This window comes from Vespa crabro, chromosome 2 (assembly GCF_910589235.1).
Source record: "Vespa crabro chromosome 2, iyVesCrab1.2, whole genome shotgun sequence".
NCBI lineage: Eukaryota > Metazoa > Arthropoda > Insecta > Hymenoptera > Vespidae > Vespa > Vespa crabro.
In genome coordinates, this window is record NC_060956.1 from 13,399,230 (window position 1) to 13,417,840 (window position 18,611).

General features: G+C 29.2%; 2 protein-coding genes and 1 long non-coding RNA gene across 8 annotated transcripts; 1 reads left to right on the forward strand and 2 right to left on the reverse strand.

The window, feature by feature from the left end:
• Nucleotides 1–1,364: 1,364 nt before the first annotated feature.
• On the reverse strand, nucleotides 1,365–3,486 carry LOC124432999 (probable aminoacyl tRNA synthase complex-interacting multifunctional protein 2). Of its 3 annotated transcripts, none has more exons than XM_046982459.1 (4): nucleotides 3,134–3,486; nucleotides 2,167–2,313; nucleotides 1,841–2,087; nucleotides 1,365–1,751 (listed from the first exon to the last, which is right to left on the reverse strand). In XM_046982459.1, the coding sequence occupies exons 1-4, from the start codon at nucleotides 3,311–3,313 to the stop codon at nucleotides 1,384–1,386; spliced, it is 942 nt and encodes a 313-aa protein (XP_046838415.1). In that variant the 5' UTR covers nucleotides 3,314–3,486; the 3' UTR covers nucleotides 1,365–1,383. The 3 variants fall into 3 exon arrangements, with proteins under 3 accessions (XP_046838415.1, XP_046838414.1, XP_046838416.1); XM_046982458.1 differs by having other exon boundaries at nucleotides 3,116–3,486; XM_046982460.1 differs by lacking the exon at nucleotides 3,134–3,486 and adding an exon at nucleotides 2,428–2,753.
• Nucleotides 2,760–18,611, forward strand: LOC124432998 (nucleosome-remodeling factor subunit NURF301). 4 transcript variants are annotated; one of them, XM_046982453.1, is made up of 28 exons: nucleotides 2,760–3,050; nucleotides 5,093–6,144; nucleotides 6,522–6,804; nucleotides 6,887–7,095; nucleotides 7,219–7,590; nucleotides 7,672–8,871; nucleotides 8,966–9,156; nucleotides 9,287–9,910; nucleotides 10,053–10,240; nucleotides 10,321–10,651; nucleotides 10,767–11,076; nucleotides 11,149–11,284; nucleotides 11,590–11,870; nucleotides 11,946–12,086; nucleotides 12,179–12,292; nucleotides 12,377–12,585; nucleotides 12,701–12,949; nucleotides 13,090–13,306; nucleotides 13,385–13,714; nucleotides 13,807–13,992; nucleotides 14,076–14,300; nucleotides 14,401–14,710; nucleotides 14,846–15,050; nucleotides 15,133–15,392; nucleotides 15,604–15,771; nucleotides 15,909–16,104; nucleotides 16,175–16,259; nucleotides 16,425–18,611. In XM_046982453.1, exons 2-28 carry the CDS (start codon nucleotides 5,106–5,108, stop codon nucleotides 16,625–16,627), a joined length of 8,262 nt encoding a protein of 2,753 aa, XP_046838409.1. In that variant the 5' UTR covers nucleotides 2,760–3,050; nucleotides 5,093–5,105; the 3' UTR covers nucleotides 16,628–18,611. The 4 variants fall into 4 exon arrangements, with proteins under 4 accessions (XP_046838409.1, XP_046838410.1, XP_046838411.1 ...); XM_046982454.1 differs by lacking the exon at nucleotides 2,760–3,050 and adding an exon at nucleotides 4,300–4,424; XM_046982455.1 differs by lacking the exon at nucleotides 2,760–3,050 and having other exon boundaries at nucleotides 4,592–6,144; nucleotides 8,972–9,156.
• On the reverse strand, nucleotides 4,178–4,479 carry LOC124433000. The gene is made up of 2 exons (XR_006944408.1): nucleotides 4,396–4,479; nucleotides 4,178–4,317 (listed from the first exon to the last, which is right to left on the reverse strand). It is a non-coding gene; the product is annotated as an uncharacterized LOC124433000 (long non-coding RNA).

The following is an 18,611-nucleotide window of genomic DNA, read 5'->3' on the forward strand; positions in this document are numbered from 1 at the left end:
GATATTTTTACAATTAAAATAGCCTATATTTAAATTTATAAAGCATTATATAAGTAACTATTTATTTCAATTTTCCGTTTTATAAATAATAAAAAATAATTCGTTACTTATATTCATAGCAAGTGAAATCATTTCTTCTATACATTTTATAAATTCAGATTAATATGCAATTTTGGTTTCACTAATAAAACTAAAAATTCAATACAATTTGTTTAATATATAAGAAAAGTTAATAATTAAAATTTATAAAACGATGAATTGAAATACTTGGAAATATTTAAAAAACATTTATTTTAATTAAATTATAAGAAAGAAATTTTTTTATTGTAGCTTATATGTAGCTACTGTAAGATCAACAGCCATTTTGTAATTATGCCATCATGTGTCCTATGTTATATAGAGTAAAAGAGAAATGGAAATAAGAAAGACAAATATAAACATTAAAATAAAATACATTATGGTAATATAAAATTGTTGCATTTAATAATGCATTAATAAAATCGTTAGTATATAGTTTTTAGAAAAAATTAAAAAATAATAAAAGTTTCGATAATATATAGTGCTCTGCTGGTCAGTAGATTGATTAATTAAATGTTTTTAAAGCAAGATTAGTAATATAGTACTTTTATATCTTGTAAATTTATCATTTTTCTTTCATTTATTTTTCTGTTTATTAATATAATCGAAACAAAATGTTTATTTATGATAAAAATCAACAAATATTGTTTCGTATTTGTTTCATGTACATTGCTATACTATGATTATTGTGCCTATTAAATATAGTAATTTGTCTGAAATGATAATGCATAAATGCATTAATAAGATTTTGGAAGATCTAGATAAAGCAGTATTATCTGTAATAATAATATTAATAACTTAATCATAAATACTTATAAGTACTTTTTTATCCTTTTGTACAATGCATTATATTCCATTTATTAATATGTATTTTATTTATAAACTCTTGATAACAAAGAATTTTCTCTTTCTTATTTCCACTTTTCAATTAATACAATTTTTATACTTTTATAATAATATTAAAATTATTGTACTAGATTAAAAAAAGATAAATTAAAAATTATTAAGATAGAAAAAAATTTTCAGCACTGCCAATAAACTATAGTTTTTTTTACAGTTTTATCTTAATTTTATAATTAATCAATTTAGAAAATGATTTATCTTTTATTAAAAAATTACACAAATTTAAAAGAATTGTTGATATAAATATTTATTCCTATTTTTATTTCTTTAATTTAAATATATAAGATATAAAAATTATATATCTATAATAGCAGTATAATATACAACAAAGTATTAAAGACTACAAATTAAATACTAAATGTAATAGAAAAAAAACGCTTATATATTGTACAAATAATGCATTTATTTGAAAACTTTTTCACAAGTATTAATCCACTTTTTAAGATTCAATGGTATATTTTGTACAGAAATTTGTTTAATTACAGACCATACAGCAATATCAACAATATTTGGTTTATTTTTTCCAAACCATTTATTTGTTCCTAATTTTTTTGTAATAAATTGCAATATCAATTGCTGCTTTTCTGATGATTTTTCTATTTGTAGACAATAGCAATAATCAAGTACAGTATCAAATATGTTTGCTTGTGCAGGATCTAAACAACTGTCAAAATTATGTATGTCCAATATCCTACTTAAATATCTTAATAAGTTAACTTCGCCAAATAAAGAATAATTATATAATCCTGTGACAAATTCAAGATCCTCAACTGTAAAATTAAAATATGATAAAAATGCATATTGATTGAATTTTTGTACAAAAATATTCATTTATTAATATTATTATTATTTAATTTACCTTCTTTCCATATGAGAAATAAATTTATTACATTTGGTTTAGGTGGATGTATATCACAGATATATATCTCAGGTACATTTCCAATAACACTTGAATGAACATATGATTCCAATTTTATACTAATATCATTCCAAACTTTTTGAAGTGCTAATATGGAATATGGAGGCTTCTTTGGATTTACATTTATTATTAAATTAACATTGATTGATTTAGGTTCATAATATACATCAGAAAGCATATTATTTTTCTGTTGATAATTTTATAAAATAGTAAAGGATTATTATTTAAAAGAATATATAAAATCATAAGAGTTAATAATTATTTACCTTTTTATTGTAATCTGCTGGCATCTTTACATGATTTGTATGTTTTAAAAAGTCGCAAAGAGTAGATACTTGTTTCTTAAGTTCTGCTAATTGAACTAAAATTTTTTCTTGTCTAGCTTCTAACAAAGCATATTCTGGTAAAGGATTCTGCAAATAATCATAATATTTGAAATATGTACATATTTAGTTCTATTACTTAAATATAACTATGATGCTATAATCAACAATTTTAGTGTATACTGAATTATAAATTAATTGTACCTTATATTTTTTAAAGAATATATAATAGCAATTTAGATCTAAATAAATATACTCAGATGTTAACATACTATTATACTAATATACTTGTCTAAAAATGATCGTTACTATAAAACATATTTTTTATTCTACTATACTGTAAAAAGATTTCAAAAACTGTGTCCTTTGTATTATAATAATTGTATCTATGCAATTATCATAATTGTTTTTAATGAAAAAGTCTCTGCTTTTTAAATCTATCATTTGAATGTCATTCTATATTAATATTTTTCTATGTTGATATTTATATAGTTTCATTTCTTAGTTCTTATGTATCTTTGGTTATACAACTGTACTTTTGTAGCTTTTAGTGCAGTTCTAATTTAGTAAGCTTGCCATTCTTCTGTTTCAATTGTCACTATATTGCACTGTTACCAGAAGCCGAGTTATTTTTCACAGTAGGCACTCGCATTAGATCCTGTTATACGAAAAATTGGAGGGGCAAACATCGATCAAGCTTCGAGAACCATATTCTCGGTCGATCGTGATCAGTACTCGTGGAAATTTTGGGAGGAGTCATGCACGACAGGTCGAAGAAAGAAAAAACATTGATTCGTGCCATGGCTAGTTGCCGTGCGAGTAAAAGGGTAAATTCAGTTTGTTATTTAATGTCATTTTATATCGATAATGGATACTAGAAAAAGATGGAAACCTTCAAAAACTCGATAACCTGCTCTGTAACATCGGCAATGATCTTGATCCCTGTTCCCATATGGTCGCCTCTTCCACTTTCTCCGTGAATATTTTTCATCTCGTATATCCTATCCGTATGATGTGACATATCGGGCAAGGAAATGATCGGTTTCATTGTATACATCGTGGTTTCGCCGCTTCTTTCAGTCAGTCTCATATCGAATATATAAAAATCACGTTACACGTGTTCGTTAAATCGTTCGCACTTTTGTTCTCGCTTCGTATTTTTCGAACTTGTTAGACAGCCATCTTTATTAGTTGTTTCTGTCTGCTTCTATTGCTTTTTGCCATCTTTGTCCCCCTCTTCTTTCTTTATATGCCCTTGTACCAGGCATTACTACATCCGTTATTATATTTTCAAGCATAGATGGCATTGCTGTAGCTTAATTAAAATCATTTTACCATATTTATACTTATATCTTTAAAAAAAAAAAATATGGAAATTTTTAACGTGTAAATATTCTACAATATTTTATACAAATAATTTATTGCAGAGAGTAATTTTTAAATTATAAATCCATAAAAGTTAAAGATTTTCTTTTTATATATTTATTCAAAGTTTCTTGATTAAACCGTTGATCAAACTTCAATATAAATTAATTGTCGCAAATATTATTATTTTCGCATTAAAATCGTATTTTCTTAGAATATGAAATAAAAAATACATATATATTATCATTTATTTTTCACAATATTTTATTTTGTATTTTTCTTCGTACTATATTTGACTATTAGAATCAAATATTATAGTACTTATTAGTAGATATTATAGTACTTCATTTTATTAGTATTGTATATAAGGCAGATAATATTTGTTTAATAGTTGACTTATCTAAAAAATTAAAGAAATGTTAAAATGAAACATATTTAAATTTCGTGATTCTTTGCCATTCAGTTTTGTTCTATACAGATGGCGTGGTTGTTAATACTTGTTTTAATGTATAAAAATAATGTTTGAATTGATCTATTGAACAAATGTATTGTTAAGATGTTATATACATTCAAAAAAAGAAAATTCACATTGTTTAACTAGACATTATATTTAAATATACATTTTTTAAAGCGGTCATTGATTAGGCCAAAGTGGTGTCCTCTGTCGAAGCTTCTATTAAACTAAGGTTAGATTGGCAGATCTTTCGCTGATTACGGCTGTTTTCTCGTCTGTAAATCAGTCATTTCTTTATCAAAAGTATTAAAAGAAAATTAATTAATAGTGATTAACGTATAATTTGGACGAACGCGTAATCGCAATCTCATATTGAATAAAGGTGAGGACGACGGTTCGTCGGAAGTGCGGTTAGAATCGCATTTTTTTTTGAACGCACATATCGCCACCTATGGTTGATTCGATAAGGTCTTCTCTAGTTACGGTGAAAAAGATTGGATCTTGCATACGTTTTGCGTGAATGCGGAAAAAGAGGAAAAGCTTATGCATAGTTTACTTTTAATTAATCGGCCTTCTTTAGAATTTTGTGTGCCATATAAAGATCTTTCGTCAAAAGAAAAACTACGAGTTTTTGTTTAGATCTTGGCTATATTTGTAGCAGATGCGTTTCGAGGACTGACATGGCGGCGATTCGATGAACCAATTGGAACAGCGCTCTCTTAGAGAAGGCCGTGTTGTAAATTCCCCTTATATTCCGCGTCAGCGAGCTATTCCGTACTTCGTTTTGTCGTTATTGCTGGTAAATCATTTTTATCAAGAAGAAGAAGTGATAGTTGTCGATCGGTAGTATCGAGGGGTGGCTTCAAGAGATTTCAACGGGACGTTAATAATGAGAAAATTGTGTTTGGTCACGTGACCGTAGCCGAAAAATGGCGCAAAGATCAGAGTACAAACATGGGTTCCATTTCGTTGCTGCGGTGTCATTTGTATTTGTTTACAAGCGCGCTTTTTCACAAAACACGTGTTAAGTAAGTGCCATTTTTTTGGCAGTGGGTGACAGACAATGACGGGAAGAGGTTCCAAAAGACGGGGCCGGCCACCGAAGTCGGTGGTCATGGAAAGGCCCAAAAAGTTTCAATATCACCTTATGAAGAAACCAAAATATTTGCAAAACAAGGATTCAGAGACGCCAAACTCACAACCGAGTACACCAACGGCGTCGAGACCTTCTTCACCAGTGGAAAGTGAGGAAAGTAGACGTAGTACACGAAATCGAAAATCTCGTGGGCCGAGGGATAGGCACTCGCGTAAAGGTGGTCATTCTAGTTCAGGTGCATATCAGCGCCGAGGTTACAATCCGAATGTGGATTACCATGACTCTGAATATCATTATGGATCTGATTTTGGTGATGAATCCAGTGAGAAGAGTGAAGTAGAAGAAGATCCTCTGCAAAGCGATATAGATTCTTCTGAGAGTATGGAAGAACCTGATCCATCTAGCGATAGTGATTTTTCTCTCTCTAGTTATAGTACGACCAGTGGTACACCCCGCAAAACACTTTTGAGTCAACAACGACCACCAAGTCCAGAACCGTTGTGGCTGCAAAACAGAGAACTTCCTTCTCTTACTCCACCAAAATCTTCAGATGACTTATTGGTTCCTAAGGAACTTGTTATGCCATCACTTTCCATTTATGAGGTATTAAGACATTTTCGTACATTGGTGCGTCTTTCTTCGTTTAGATTTGAAGACTTTTGTGCAGCTCTAATGTGTGAGGATCAAACTAATTTATTAGCTGAGATTCATATCATGCTAATCAAAGCACTTCTACGAGAAGAAGATTCGCAACAAACGCATTTTGGTCCATTAGATCAGAAAGATTCTGTTAATGTGAGCTTGTATTTTGTTGATTCAATGACTTGGCCAGAAGTATTACGATCTTATGTTGAAAGTGATAAAAGCTTTGATCAAAATGTTCTACAAATTCTAACAACTTCTGAATATCCTTTTACATCTACTGAAAACAGGATCAAGGTCTTGCAATTTTTAACAGATCAATTCCTGATAACAAATCCAGTTAGAGAAGATTTATTGCACGAAGGTATGATAAGTAATATGTTATATATAATAATTGGATTTGGCAAGATACAATGTCATTTATTTTGATATACAATCATATTGCTATAATCAGCAGGATAACATTTATTATGACCATGCTGATAGTTCACTATAATTTTTAATTACTAGTTTCTATCTATTAAATTGTAATAATGGAAGTATAAATGTAAACTTATCAAATAGTTCTTAATGTTTATATATTCATTTAATGTAACAATATGTTAAAATAATTCGAATTTTGTATAAATAATTAATATCTTTATATTCTACTTATGAGATACATAATATTTTTATATAATACATGTAAAATGAAAATTTTATTTATAATAAATAAAATTATATTAATAAAATTTTTTCTAGGAAATATGCATTATGATGACCATTGTAGAGTATGTCACCGTCTTGGGGACTTATTATGCTGTGAAACTTGTCCAGCTGTTTTTCATTTAGAATGTGTTGAACCTCCATTAGTAGATGTTCCTACAGAAGATTGGCAATGCAGTACTTGTAAAGCTCACAAAGTTACAGGAGTTGCTGATTGCATTCCTGATGTTGAAAAAAATGGTTCTTTATGTAGGCAAGAACATTTAGGTTTTGATAGACACGGTAGAAAATATTGGTTTCTTGCAAGAAGAGTTTTTGTGTAAGATTTCTATTTTACAAATCATAGCAAAATTGTTATTTTATATTGTTATCTACATTATAACTATATTACAATTTTATAGAGAAAGTGAAAATGGAGAAGTTTGGTATTATAGCACACCATTACAGTTAGAAGAATTAATGCATTGTTTAGATCGTAATGAAATGGAAGTTGCACTTTATCGTGAATTATCAGATTATAAAGATGAAATTGTACGTCAAATGGAACTTACAGAATCAATTACTAATCAATTCAAGGGTAACAAGAAATCGTACTTAGAAATAGAAAATAGTGAGTATTGTATATTAAGCTCTCTATGGTTACTTACATTATCATTTGTATGATATTAATAGTAGACATTTATAACATAATGAAATACACAAAAATAACATAAACATTTTAATGATAATATAGGCCTCATCCAAAAAATTCAAAAAGAACGTCAAGAAAAGCAGGAAAAAGAAGAAGAGGAAAAAAAAGAAAAACAAAGGCAAGAAGCTGAAGAAATGGTACGCAGGATACACGAAGGTTCTGATTCTTTAGAAGAACGCCTAACAGCAACAACAGAACAAGATAATAAGGGGGCAGTAGAAGAGCAAATGACAACACAAGTACCAGAGATGATAGCTGAAAACATTGAAGTGGATGGGGCTACTAATGTATCTACAACTTTAAATACTGATGTGGCAAATAATACTGTTAAACCTAATACTACATCATCATCTGAGGAGATGGAAGAAGAAACAGCGGAAGGGGAAGAAAATGTTTCAAAAATAGGCAAAGATGGTATGTCATATAACACATTAATCTTTTTTTTTTTTATAGAAAACAATTATGTAGAAATAAGATGGAATTTATTTTCTGTAGGTAAGAAACATACTATAGTAACAAGATCAAAAACAGGTTCTTTGCAACCTCGCACTTTTAATATGGATGATTTAAAACGACGAAGTACCGCTTCGATGTCAAGAGAAGAACTTGAAAAATTAGATAAGAGTTTGAAAGAAGAAGGAGAAAGTACTAGATTGACAAGACAAAAAGCACATCAGATTGCTTCTGGCACACATCTCTTTAAATTGGGAATGGACAACAATTTTAAATCATATGTTAATCAGTATAGCACTAATCCTATTGCTTTGAATAAAATTCAACGAAATGAAGAACGTGATAAGAAGCGCCACTTATCACATAAATTTTCTCTTACACAAGCATCAGAGTTCAAATGGGTTGGAAGCCTAACAGGAACTCGTGCTCTTTTAGTTAGTACTCTTCGGCAAACTATTCTTCAACTTGAAAGCAGTATACAAGCTCCATTTATGCATACAAACTGGCCACTTTTACGCAAACCATGGACTACTGCAGTAGGTGCATGTATAAATCCAAGAGATTTTGCACGAGCACTCATCGTATTACAAGCATGTATAAAAGCAGTTGTATTTGCTAGTGTTTGGCATGATCAACTTGGACATGTAAAATTACAAAGAGTGACTGCACTTGAGCGAGAAGAGAAAAAACGTCAAGATAAAAAAGAAAAGAAAGAAAAAGAGGATGAAGAAGAGCGTAATAGATTATTTAATTTTGTTAAATATACGTTAGGTTTAAAACATCAAGTATGGAAACAAAAAGGTGAGGAATATAGAGTTCATGGACAAGGAGGTTGGTTATGGGTGTCAGCAAGTCGACGATATAGATTTAGTAATATGAGAAAATTAGGTTTAAGAACTGGGCCACAAAAAATTATGGTGCAAATTAGAGATCAAGGTGGAATAAAAATATTAGCTTTGGATCCTCCTACTTATGAGTTTTTAATTAAAGAATATTGTTCAAGTCCGGATGGAAAAAATGATATAGATAAAACAACTATAAAAAAAGAAATGGATGATTTATCAATGGAGGAATTGTCTATTGATAATAGTACAAAAAAGATTAAGCAAGAATGTAAGATGGAAAAAGTTAAATCTGAAGAAAATGCAGAAATTAAACAAGAAGTGGATAAAAATGGGCCAGTAGCAGTTCCTAAAACAGAACAAACAGCAATCAAACAAGAAATTAAAATGAATCTATCCTGTAAGTGTATTATATATAATAAGTATCAAATGATGTGTTATTTTATATATTATATAGTAATTTATAAATTTATTAAATCTTATGTTTTTTCAAGTTTTAGCTGGCATGAAAATTGAGAAAGTTTTTACACCAATTAAAGAATTCGAAGAAATTGACATAACAAAAGCATTAACTACACCTGGGAGACTTCATTACCCAAAAATTGGGAAGAAAACTAGAATTGATGATTTTCTTGCACGTCGAACACATTTAAAATTATTAGAAGAGAGAAGATTGTTGCAATCCGTTAGTATTTTTTTAATAATGTTTATTTTTTATTTTTTTTTTATTTTTTTTTTTTTTTTTATCATTTCTTAGTATAGGTATTCTTATAATTTCTCATATGTAGATAAATAAATATATTTATTTTGTACAGGAGAAAACGAAGGAACTTACAGGACAAACAAGTGGTCATAAAATAGTAGATGGTGACACTGATATTGATATAGAAAACAATGATGAAAGTGATACTGATGGTGGGGATGGTTCTTTACAATCCATACTGTCCGGTAAACAACAACCTAATAAAGCAATGTCATCAGCAGCAAAAGAAATGTTAAATGCAATAGGAAAACGTATTCAACAAGTTAGAGGACAATATGCAAACATTATGAAACTTGGGAAGAATGGAAGTTGCTATTCACAATATTGCAATATGACAACTATGCCAGGAAAAATTGCAATTACAGCACAAAGTTTAACATCTACATGTTATTCTCCAATATGTCTTCAGAAAGCAAGATTGAAACGTGACCTTATAGCATTACTACGAAAGGCAAATGCCTTGAACAATAATCAAGTACCATCTCACTCGTCACAAAACAAGACTGATGGAAATGATGAAGCTAAAGATGCAATTAGAAGAGATTTAGAATCTGCTGTTGCTTCAGCAACTCACTGTACCGAAGAATTTCAAACTATAAATGTAACTATAAATAAATCATCAAACTTCAAAGATGGATCAGCACACAGTGCTAAAAAAACAAAATTGGAACATAAAGTATGTATTATTATTTGATTTTTCACATATTTTGATAATTAATTTATTTATTTTAAAGATTGATTATGAAATAATTTGTATTAATTAGCAAAATAAAAGTCATTGTAATAACACAAAATATAACAAGAATAATTTTTTACAGGGATCAGAAAATGATTCTAATTTGAATAAAAGTGAAACTATAGTTACAACAAAAAGTAATATTGTAACAACAGCTACAGTAACTACTACTCAACAAACCATTAAAACAGTTGATGGTATTGTACAAAGTATGCAGGAAAGCATTACTTCTCATAATTCAACTACATTTTTATCAGAAACTAAAATTAGGTATTATAAAAGATCTTTTTAACATATCTCATATGTATTTAAAAGATATAAACCTTAAATAATAAACATATGACTTTCAGTAATGTAAATAATGTAGGATTAAAAACAACGATTATTAACAAGAGAGGAAGAACAGTACAACGAAGTACAGTAGCTAAGGAATTAAATGCTGATGGAACTGAAAGAATATATACTGCCAGCTCAACGGAAGGAAAAGTTTATTTAAAAAAAGTTGCAATTTCTTTAGCTGATAGAAGGAAAAAACGAACACCAGTAAAATATCCTTTATGTTCGACATTTTGTACAAAAAATAAACGTCGTAGTATTTTACTTCTTCCACAACATGAATTACGAAAATTAGCCAGAGTTGGTGGACGAATACCAGTTCAAGGTTTTCATCACATGGCTAAGGTGTGTATGTGTGTGTGTATATGGTGATTTCTATATATTATGTATAGTACTAAATAACATTACTTTTTTCATGTCAGTATTTGTAATACATTATCTTATTTTTTCTAAATTTTAGGCAAACCTATCAGTTTGGCCATATCCTTGTCCTAGACCATTATTTAAGACATGTTGGTTATATCGAACAGTTGGCTTAAAATCTTTGGCTGCAGCAGCTCTTCAATTAAGAATATTATGGGCATGTTTGCGTTGGGATGATATGGCAGCAAAACCATTATCTACAGACGGAAAACATCAAATTACAACAGATACAGAGATTATGTCATTAGAAATCTTAAAACATCGCCATGTTGGCCAATTTTTAGATAGAACACAATATTTGCGTCGGAAAGTTGTTATACCCTTAGAACTTCCAAAACAAATCAGAGGTACTTATAAATAAGTTAATATTGTTCTATTGTTCTATTTTCTTTTATTCTATCTTATTTCTCATTCAAAAGAAGTAACATCTATAAGAAGTGGATTAAGGAAGAGGAAACGACCAGAATCACCGCAAAGCACTGAGCCACAAGTTACAGAAGAATGGGTTGATGAAGATAAATTGGAACTATGGGAAATCAAGCAATATGGTGATAGGTTAGCAATATATTTTGATTATTCATATATTATAATGGAAATTAAAATATAAGACTGCTTTTGTGACGTAGAACAATTGCTTCTTTTTTTAATTACTAACTTTTATATGATTAAGGCATTTATTATAATAAATTACAATTTTTATGTTTTAGCTTGCTTATCATAAAATTGCTTTTTGTATAGTTAGGTGGAAAGCATGCAATATTGCCGAAATAGAACGAATCGAATATTATATCAGTCGAAAATACCTTTCCTTGCCTAACACCATCTTATACTAACACTTCGCTTGGTGTGTGTCTCTTCAGGTTAGAGAAGGCTAATGCCCAGATTATTACTAGGAGTCGTTCGGGTGTACCACAATCTGTTGTTGTTGGTCCAAACAGAAATGCTGGATCAAATTCTGGTATTGATCAACTTGTTAGTGGTAAAGCAACTCCTGAAGAAATTAAAGAAAAAATGGAACAACAATTACGTATGCAAAGGGCTGCACATCAACAGAAAAGAGCTTTGGAAACTCTTAAAAGTCCAGCTAATTCCTCTTCTTCAAACACACAACTTGTTAAAGTTACAGCAAATTCTGCCCATGGTACCGTTATAGTATTATTTGATAGTTACAAATAATTAATAATATTTAAAATAATTATTTGGTTTATTTTTATAGATGGTTCAGTTAAATTAGTTTCCAAAGTGGCAATACCAGCTAGTCCGAATAGTGGAAGTAAGTCACAATTAACTTCACTTCTAACAACACCTACACAAAATAAAACATTTATTGGAACAAGACGTATTTATATGGCAAAATGTAAGTTATTTATAAAATTGTTATTCTTCTTTTTGGTGTATCGCAATCATTTTATTACAATAATCATTATTATATTTTCAATAAATATATAGCAGCCGATGGAACAACAAAAGTCGTTTCCGGGCCTACAAGTATTTTACCAAAGACGTCTCAAACCCAATCAGGAAATCAACAGCAATCTTTAATTAAAGTTTCAGGTCAAACTGGTAAAAAATAGCTTTTAAATACGTTTAATTTTATAAACATGCTACTTTTATAATTTATGAATATTGTCATCTATATCATTTTAGGGACACCTACAGGCACCGTACAGCACATACAACAAAGGGTACAAATTTTAAGAGGACCTGATGGTAAATTACAAGTTCGTGGATTAATGCCTGGTCAACAATTAGTACAGATGCCAGATGGAAAATTGCATGTATTGAATACAGCACAAGCTATTACTACCACTATTACACCTACTACTGGTACTACTTCAAATGCACCAACTACACAGGTATTTGTTTTATATTCTCATATTATAATTTAACAGATCAACAAATTAACAGTTAACAGTTTAACAGATCAAAGAATTTAAAATTATTAATTATTCGTAAAATTTATGATTTTAGACTAAAACGGTAATAGCTAGCACAGCTAAAGTCTCCACATCAAATAGTGCTACATCTAATAAAAATAGTCCAGCTAAAATTGTAACTACCTTGTCACAATCAACGCCACAACAACCACAAACACAATCGCAACAAGTACAAAAAATTGGAAAATCTTCCACTGTAACAATAGCAAATGTTACTTCTACACAACCTGCAAAAAGTGCAATAGTTGTTGCTAATACTGGTCAAATTGTACAGGGAGCGCAGGTATTTGTCTATATGTACTTTAGTCTATTTTAAATTCATATGAAATTGTTAAAATATCAAATAACATTGTTAAATTCATTTATGATATAAAAGAGTTTATAAACTTTACTATGTCTAGTAATGTTTGAATTAATATATAGGTATTATCTTCGGGTAGTCAAGTTTTAAGTGGAAATCAGATAGTCGTTACTAATGCTAATTTGGCTCAACAACTTGCATCCGGAAAAGCACAATTAACAACAATAGGTGGGCATCAAGTTGTAATTCGTAGTACGCCAACAGGAAATCAAATTGTACATTTAAATTCATCAAATAGTAGCATTATAGTAAAAAATGCTGTTTCATCTAATAAACAAGGTAATTTCCTTCTTATCTATATTACTTTTTTTTATAAAACAGGTTCATAAAACTACGTTATATACTATATATTTATAGTTCCAGTATTGCAAACCACTCAAGTAATAACATCAACAATAGCGCAAACACCTGAAACAACAAGTGTAAATATTACTTCTAATTCATTAAGTAGTACTTCATGTACTACGTCTACTACAAATCAAACTACTACCGTTCCACCACCTGGAAGCATAGAAGCTTCTTTGTTAGCGGGTCAACCACCAGGTACAGTCATAAAATGTGTCACAGCTCAAGTAATACAAACAACACAAGGACCGCGCATAGTTTTACAAGGATTGCAAGGAGCAGATTTTACGCCACAACAACTTGCAATGGTGCAACAGCAAGTAAAACAACAATTACTAAAAGGTATTGTTAATATATAATTTTGTAAAAATAAAAGCAGAAACAAAAAAAAATATAAAAAAAAATAAATCTTAATACTCTTTTGTAATATGTAGCTCAAGCAACTACAGGAAAGCAAGGAGTCTTGGGTCCTACAAAAATTTATTTAGCTGTTCAACCTGCACCAGGAAGTAATCAACAAGCACAGACATCTCAAACTTCTACAACAGCAAGTACCCCTACTGTTCCTACATCAAAACAACAAGTACAACATCCAACTGATTCTCCACCACCAGCAACAGGTATAACATTTTTTCTTTGTACACTACATCTAATATCATAAAGAAAGGTTACAATAGTTACAGTACTTACATTTGTATTTTAGAACCTCAAACTGGTATAGAATCTATACCAGAACTTCCACAAGCATCAGTACCAAGTTCTCCTGAAAAGCCAAAAGTGGTTGTACAACAAGTAGGTCGTGCGAATAATATTGTAACAGAAGAATCTCAAAAAATAAACGTGGTTAATGGTCAGCAATCATCACAATCTGTGAAAGATGACTCTTCAACTAATAAATTTATTCTTACACCAGATTATATACAACAAAGTATGCATTGTATATTTGAAGTTATCAAAAAAAAACTCTAATATCTGAAATTTATGTTATAATATTGATATAATTTAATTTCATTTTGTTATTTTTTTAGCAATAAAAAATGCATTGAAACAAGAAAATCTTAATCCAGAAATAGAAGAAAAGCTATTACAACTACAACGATACCAAGAAAAACAAATGAAGGGAGGAATAGAAAGTTCGGTAACTAGCAATCAAATTCACAGTACACCTATTATAACAACTCCGCGTGCCCCATCTCGCAAGAGACCTGCGCCCTCCAACATTCCACCAGTAACTACAACTTCAAATATACAGTTAACAACAAATGAAAAAGATATTGATTGGGCAGAAACTCCCAAAAAGAAATCAGCACCAAAACAAGAAAATCGTGAAATTCCAAAGTAAGCGGGATAGTTAATATGATTATTATAATATTTTTATATGGTATCTTAAAATTGTACAATATTAGAAACAATCATAATAATATTCGTTATTTTTACCTAATTATCATCTATTCATTTTGTGTGCAATGGTAGAATACAGAAATTAAATGAACAATCAGAAAATGAATCTATATCTAAAAATCGAATTGTAAAATTAAAAGACAACCAAGAACAAAGAAGGAAACAACAGGTTCATTCAAGAATGCAAGTTTTATTGTTTCGACATAAAGAACTTCTGAAAAAAGATATACTTAAAAAAAGAGCTTTACTTGAAAAAGAATTACAAATAGATATTCAGGTATGTCCTAATCTTATTAGTTAATATCAGAAAGTACATGTATATGATATTTTTAATATCATTATATGAACTACAATTGTAGAAGGATCTATCAATAGAATTAGCAACAAGAACAAAGGCAGAAAGACATAAACAGGATGAAGTTAAAGTAGGAAGTGCAAAACGTAAAGCAAATGCTCAAATAGCACAAGTAAGTCCACCTAATCGAGGTGGAAGACCAAAAAAACATAAGGCACAAGCAAATAGCAACACATCACCTAGTGCGTCATCTACTACAACTCCAAGTCGAATTAAAAAAGAAAAGTTATATTGTCTATGTAGGACACCTTATGATGAAACAAAGTAAGCATTCTCTCCCTCTCCCCCCTCTCTGTGCCTCTCTCTCTCTGCGTGCGTGCGTGCGTGTGTGTGTGTGTGTGTGTGTGTGTGTGTGTGTGTGTGTGTGTGTGTGTGTGTGTGTGTGTGTGTGAAGGGTGCACGTATTGCGTGCGCTTATCACTCGTTATGGATGTATATAATTGTACAAAATTTAATTCATTTATTCATTGTAAAGGTTCTATGTGGGATGTGACTTGTGTAATAATTGGTTCCATGGAGACTGTGTAGGTATTACTGAAGAAATGAGCAAGTCTCTTTCAGAGTTTGTTTGTACAGAATGTAGACATGCACGAGATACACAGGAACTATACTGCTTATGTAAGCAACCTTATGATGAATCTCAGTAAGTAATAACCTTTTTAAAATTATTAAAAATTAAAAGAAATTAAAGAAGATTAAAGAATATTAAATTACTATTGTACATCCTTATTAATTCCTTTTGGACTAGTCATATATAAAATTAATTTTTATTTTTAATAGGTTTTACATTTGCTGCGATAAATGTCAAGACTGGTTCCATGGAAGATGCGTTGGTATTCTTCAATCAGAAGCAGATAATATTGATGAATATGTATGTCCAAATTGTCAACGTAATTCATCTGTTAATTTTGCAAACATGAAAAATCTCAATGCCAAGGATTTGGATTTACTGAAAAAACTAATTAAACAAATACAGGTATCTATATTTCTATTTTGAAATGTGTGCTCCATTTTAACAAAAAACTTATTTATAAACTTAAAATTAGGCACATAAAAGCGCATGGCCTTTTATGGAACCAGTAGATCCAAATGAAGCTCCAGATTATTATAAAGTTATAAAGGAACCCATGGGTATGCATTTGTATTTTTTGAAATTAAGTATTAATAAAATTTAATCTATATACATATATATATAGTATTAAAATATTAATATATATATATATATATATATATATATATATATATTATTTTTATTATTTTTATTATTTTTATTTGTTTATATTACTCTATTTTCAGATCTACAAACAATAGAGTTAAGAATAAATGATAGATCCTACAAGAAGTTAAGTGAATTTATTGGAGATATGACCAAAATATTTGACAATTGTCGATACTACAATCCAAAAGAGTCACCATTTTTCAAGTGTGCAGAGTCATTAGAAACATATTTTGTTCATAAAATTAAAAGCTTGAGGGAAAAGTTTTCAGAGGGAAAATAAGCAATCAAAACTGTAACTATAAACGAGTGGAAGTGCAAAATTGGCAGTTAAATAGTGCAGTGTGACAAAAATGATCTGTGCCAGTACATGTAGAGATTGAAACTCAAAGTAGAGATAAGTATATAAAAGTAGGACATATTTATTAGACCTGTGTGAATTTTTATTTCCTTTAACAAATGAACTTCTGTCAAACTTATTCTGTGCAATGGATTTTGGACTAGAATTTATAATTTCCTATTTCTTGTAACTACTCCAGACTGGTGATAAATTACCAGTGGTATATATATATATATATATATATATATATATATATATATATATATATATATATATACACACATATATATAATGAACTGCCTTGTTCACAAAAAAATATAAAGTATAATTATGATGTAACATAGCTACTGTTGAAATGGTCTAAATAATATATATGGAATGAATCTATTTGATTGACATTGATCAATTGGATCATTACTAAATATTTATAGTATCTAAAATATGACAAAATTAATTCATTCAATAATTATACATAACAAAAATATCTTATTCTTCATCTATCTGTTTTGCAAGATTTTATATAATAAAATTAGGCATATAAAAGTTTATTAGAGAATAATAAAATGGAAATAAATTGATTTATAAAAATGAATTTGAAATGTAGAACATACATGTTAGGTAAATATTTACTGACATATTTGATGGTTTACAATATTTTAATGCTTATATTTTCTTCTATAATTATAAGTTGTGGTTCAAAATTCATATAGTACAGGTGATATCATTATCTATAAACATATACATGTACTAAATGCATGTATAAGTAACTATGCATGCTACAATTGCAGATATATAAAGTCGGTGCCACTTCATATTTAAGATTATGATCAACAACTTTATAGTAAACTAATACATGTTTTTTCAAACGAAGAGAATTTAGTGATGAAAGACCATTTGACAGTTTTTATTAACGTGATAATGATCTGATTACTACTTCGTCATATAGCTCACTCATAAAAGCGTTCTGTGTCGTATAGCTGTAAAATTCTTTAGAACGCGCATAATAAATTGTACAAATTTGTTTATTGTGCTCACAAGTAATTATTATTATATTGTTTTAATCACTTAAATTTTCTATGAAATTGTTTATAAGCTAAACATATGATGTTAAGTTATAAGGAGTAAGCAGATATCTGCTTTGTACATACGTGAGTAGAAATGTTTATGAAAAACAAATGAGCTTTGGTTTGGTATAATACAATACCGAAATCAGTCTAAACACAAAAAGCTGTTTTCAATACAAATATTGTTTATATTATAACTATTAAAATATCATTGAAAGATTGCTAATTATCTGCAAATGAATCATATTTGGTTTCATATTTCGAAAGAAGGGATTTGTCAAAGAGTAGTATTTGGCAATAAGAATGTTTCATGAGCGTGGTATGAATAAAAAATATAAATATATACATAAACATACAAATATATTAAATAAATTAAGGAAGTTATAAAACTTTTGAAGTATGACTGTAAACAACAAGAATGAAAGTAAATATTGAATGTTCAACTGGAATCTATGAAGAAAAGAATTTCTGTAAGTTTATAGTTTTAAAATATTCTTTGGTTAAAAAATGTCTCAACATACTTTTAATTCTGAGAGTAAAATTTAAAAATATATTCATACATGTACCTTTATAATATTTCCTAAAATCAATGAGATTACAAATCTCTAGCATGCCTTGTCGATTCTTGGTTGTTTATTTAACATGAAAACAGATTACTCAAAACAGGTTGTACATTTTTGCCAGGATAAAGCTTGTACAGTATTTTTAATTCAAAATCACAAGACCTGGCACTGATCTGTTTTTTACCTTCGACTTTCGATTATAGTTACAGAATGTATAGATTAGGTTTCAGTCTCCAGGTTTATACACTACAGTAGCTGTACTGGTTCATCTTAATCAATAAACAATATGCATTTCATTAA